We start from the raw sequence: 1,376 nt of genomic DNA, 5'->3' as shown, positions 1-1,376 counted from the left end.
TAGCGCTGCTGGATTTGAGGCCAGCTGTGATTTGGTCCCACTGCTCTTGCCTGAGACGCACAATCACTCCCCTACAACATGCAGACAACTGCACGGGAGGCGGACGGAATAAACAAAACCCGAAGGGAATACCTGAGACACCGAAGCATTCAGTATGTTCAATTGAAAAAGGGGCTTACGTAAAGGGTTTTTGACTCTCCGTCAATGCATTGGGGGTCGTAACGCAAATCAGCGCTTTCACGTCCTTGTCTGTCTCTGTGCTGTCCTGACTGCTTTTGGATTTTTGTGTTGCTGCAGGGCAGACGAAGTATGCACAGTCAACCTTAGGACTTGCTTGGGGATTGAAGAGGGAAATGAAGGAAACATTTTGAGCATTGTCGTAAGGCTTCGTGCCTGCTGCATATGCTGGAGGCAACTCCCCGTTGAAGTTGGTGAAGGCGTCCTTCCAGTAGTCCACCGCAGCCTTGCAGTCAGCATTTTCCCCTTCTTGAATTGCGTAGGCGAAGGTGCCTTCGGTTTTGGGGGTCAAGTCTACAGGCGCTTCGTTCTGTTCACAATGCACAGATTACGGTAGGAAAAGAAAGAGCCTGTATGTGATCTGTGCGCGTGTGCGTCTAGGTATCCACAGATGCTTGGCACCACTTGCACTATCGAAATCCGGATCATCTGACAAACGCAGATGACAGGGGAGTTCAGTTCGAAGCCTCACTGTTTTCATGGCATTGCAGACCTTTGCCAGGTACTCCTTCAGTGTGGTGATATTTCCTCTTTGCCCACTGGTCCAGTCATTGTCAGTAATTTTGAGGATATTCGCCGGCGTGAATTCAGGGAAACCAACAAGGCTTCGGGCCTCGTGCAATTGCTCCCAGCATTCGGCTCTTTCTGCAGCGATTCGCAGGAAGGAACATGGTTCAACTCTGCACGTGGTTTTTGCTAGGAACAAGAACAGGTAAATGTACTAGGGACTCACCGGCCGTGTTCACAACAGCGTCACCAGATGCACCGGAGTCCGGAACCCCATCCTCATCTTCATCGTCTTCTGGCGGTGGAGGTCCTTCTCCACCGGCTCCACTAATTTCTTGTCCATTTACAGCCGTTCCGTAAACCCAGTTATCCTCTGAGAAAAAAGTGGCGGCTGTCGCCAACGACAGGAATTTCAGAACGATCATTCTCAAAGCCCAAGGAAAAGACTATAAGTCTGGGGTAAAATAAAATTTTTTTAAATCTCAGATCCAATCTGAATATTGTAGGCCATTTTGGATTAGGAACGACCGCAACGGCAGGCAGGGCCCGGTGGGAGTGGGGGCGGTCTTGCCCCTGGCATTGTTTCCTCCAGCTAGGTTCTGCAGATCCAGCCCACAGTACGACGATGATGA

At 50.3% G+C, this 1,376-nt stretch overlaps 1 protein-coding gene across 1 annotated transcript; it reads right to left on the bottom strand.

Moving 5' to 3' along the window:
- Positions 1-175: 175 nt before the first annotated feature.
- Positions 176-1,169, bottom strand: EMH_0024700 (SAG family member; the record flags this gene model as incomplete). Its single annotated transcript, XM_013502333.1, has 3 exons — positions 176-547; positions 710-882; positions 971-1,169. The coding sequence occupies 3 exons, from the start codon at positions 1,167-1,169 to the stop codon at positions 176-178; spliced, it is 744 nt and encodes a 247-aa protein (XP_013357787.1).
- Positions 1,170-1,376: the final 207 nt, after the last annotated feature.

The sequence above is a fragment of the Eimeria mitis genome, genomic scaffold (genome assembly GCF_000499745.2).
Source record: "Eimeria mitis Houghton genomic scaffold, Emh_scaff888, whole genome shotgun sequence".
NCBI classification, from domain to species: Eukaryota; Apicomplexa; class Conoidasida; order Eucoccidiorida; family Eimeriidae; genus Eimeria; species Eimeria mitis.
The sequence above is the reverse complement of the archived record's forward strand: the minus strand, read 5'-3'. Positions and strand labels throughout refer to the sequence as shown.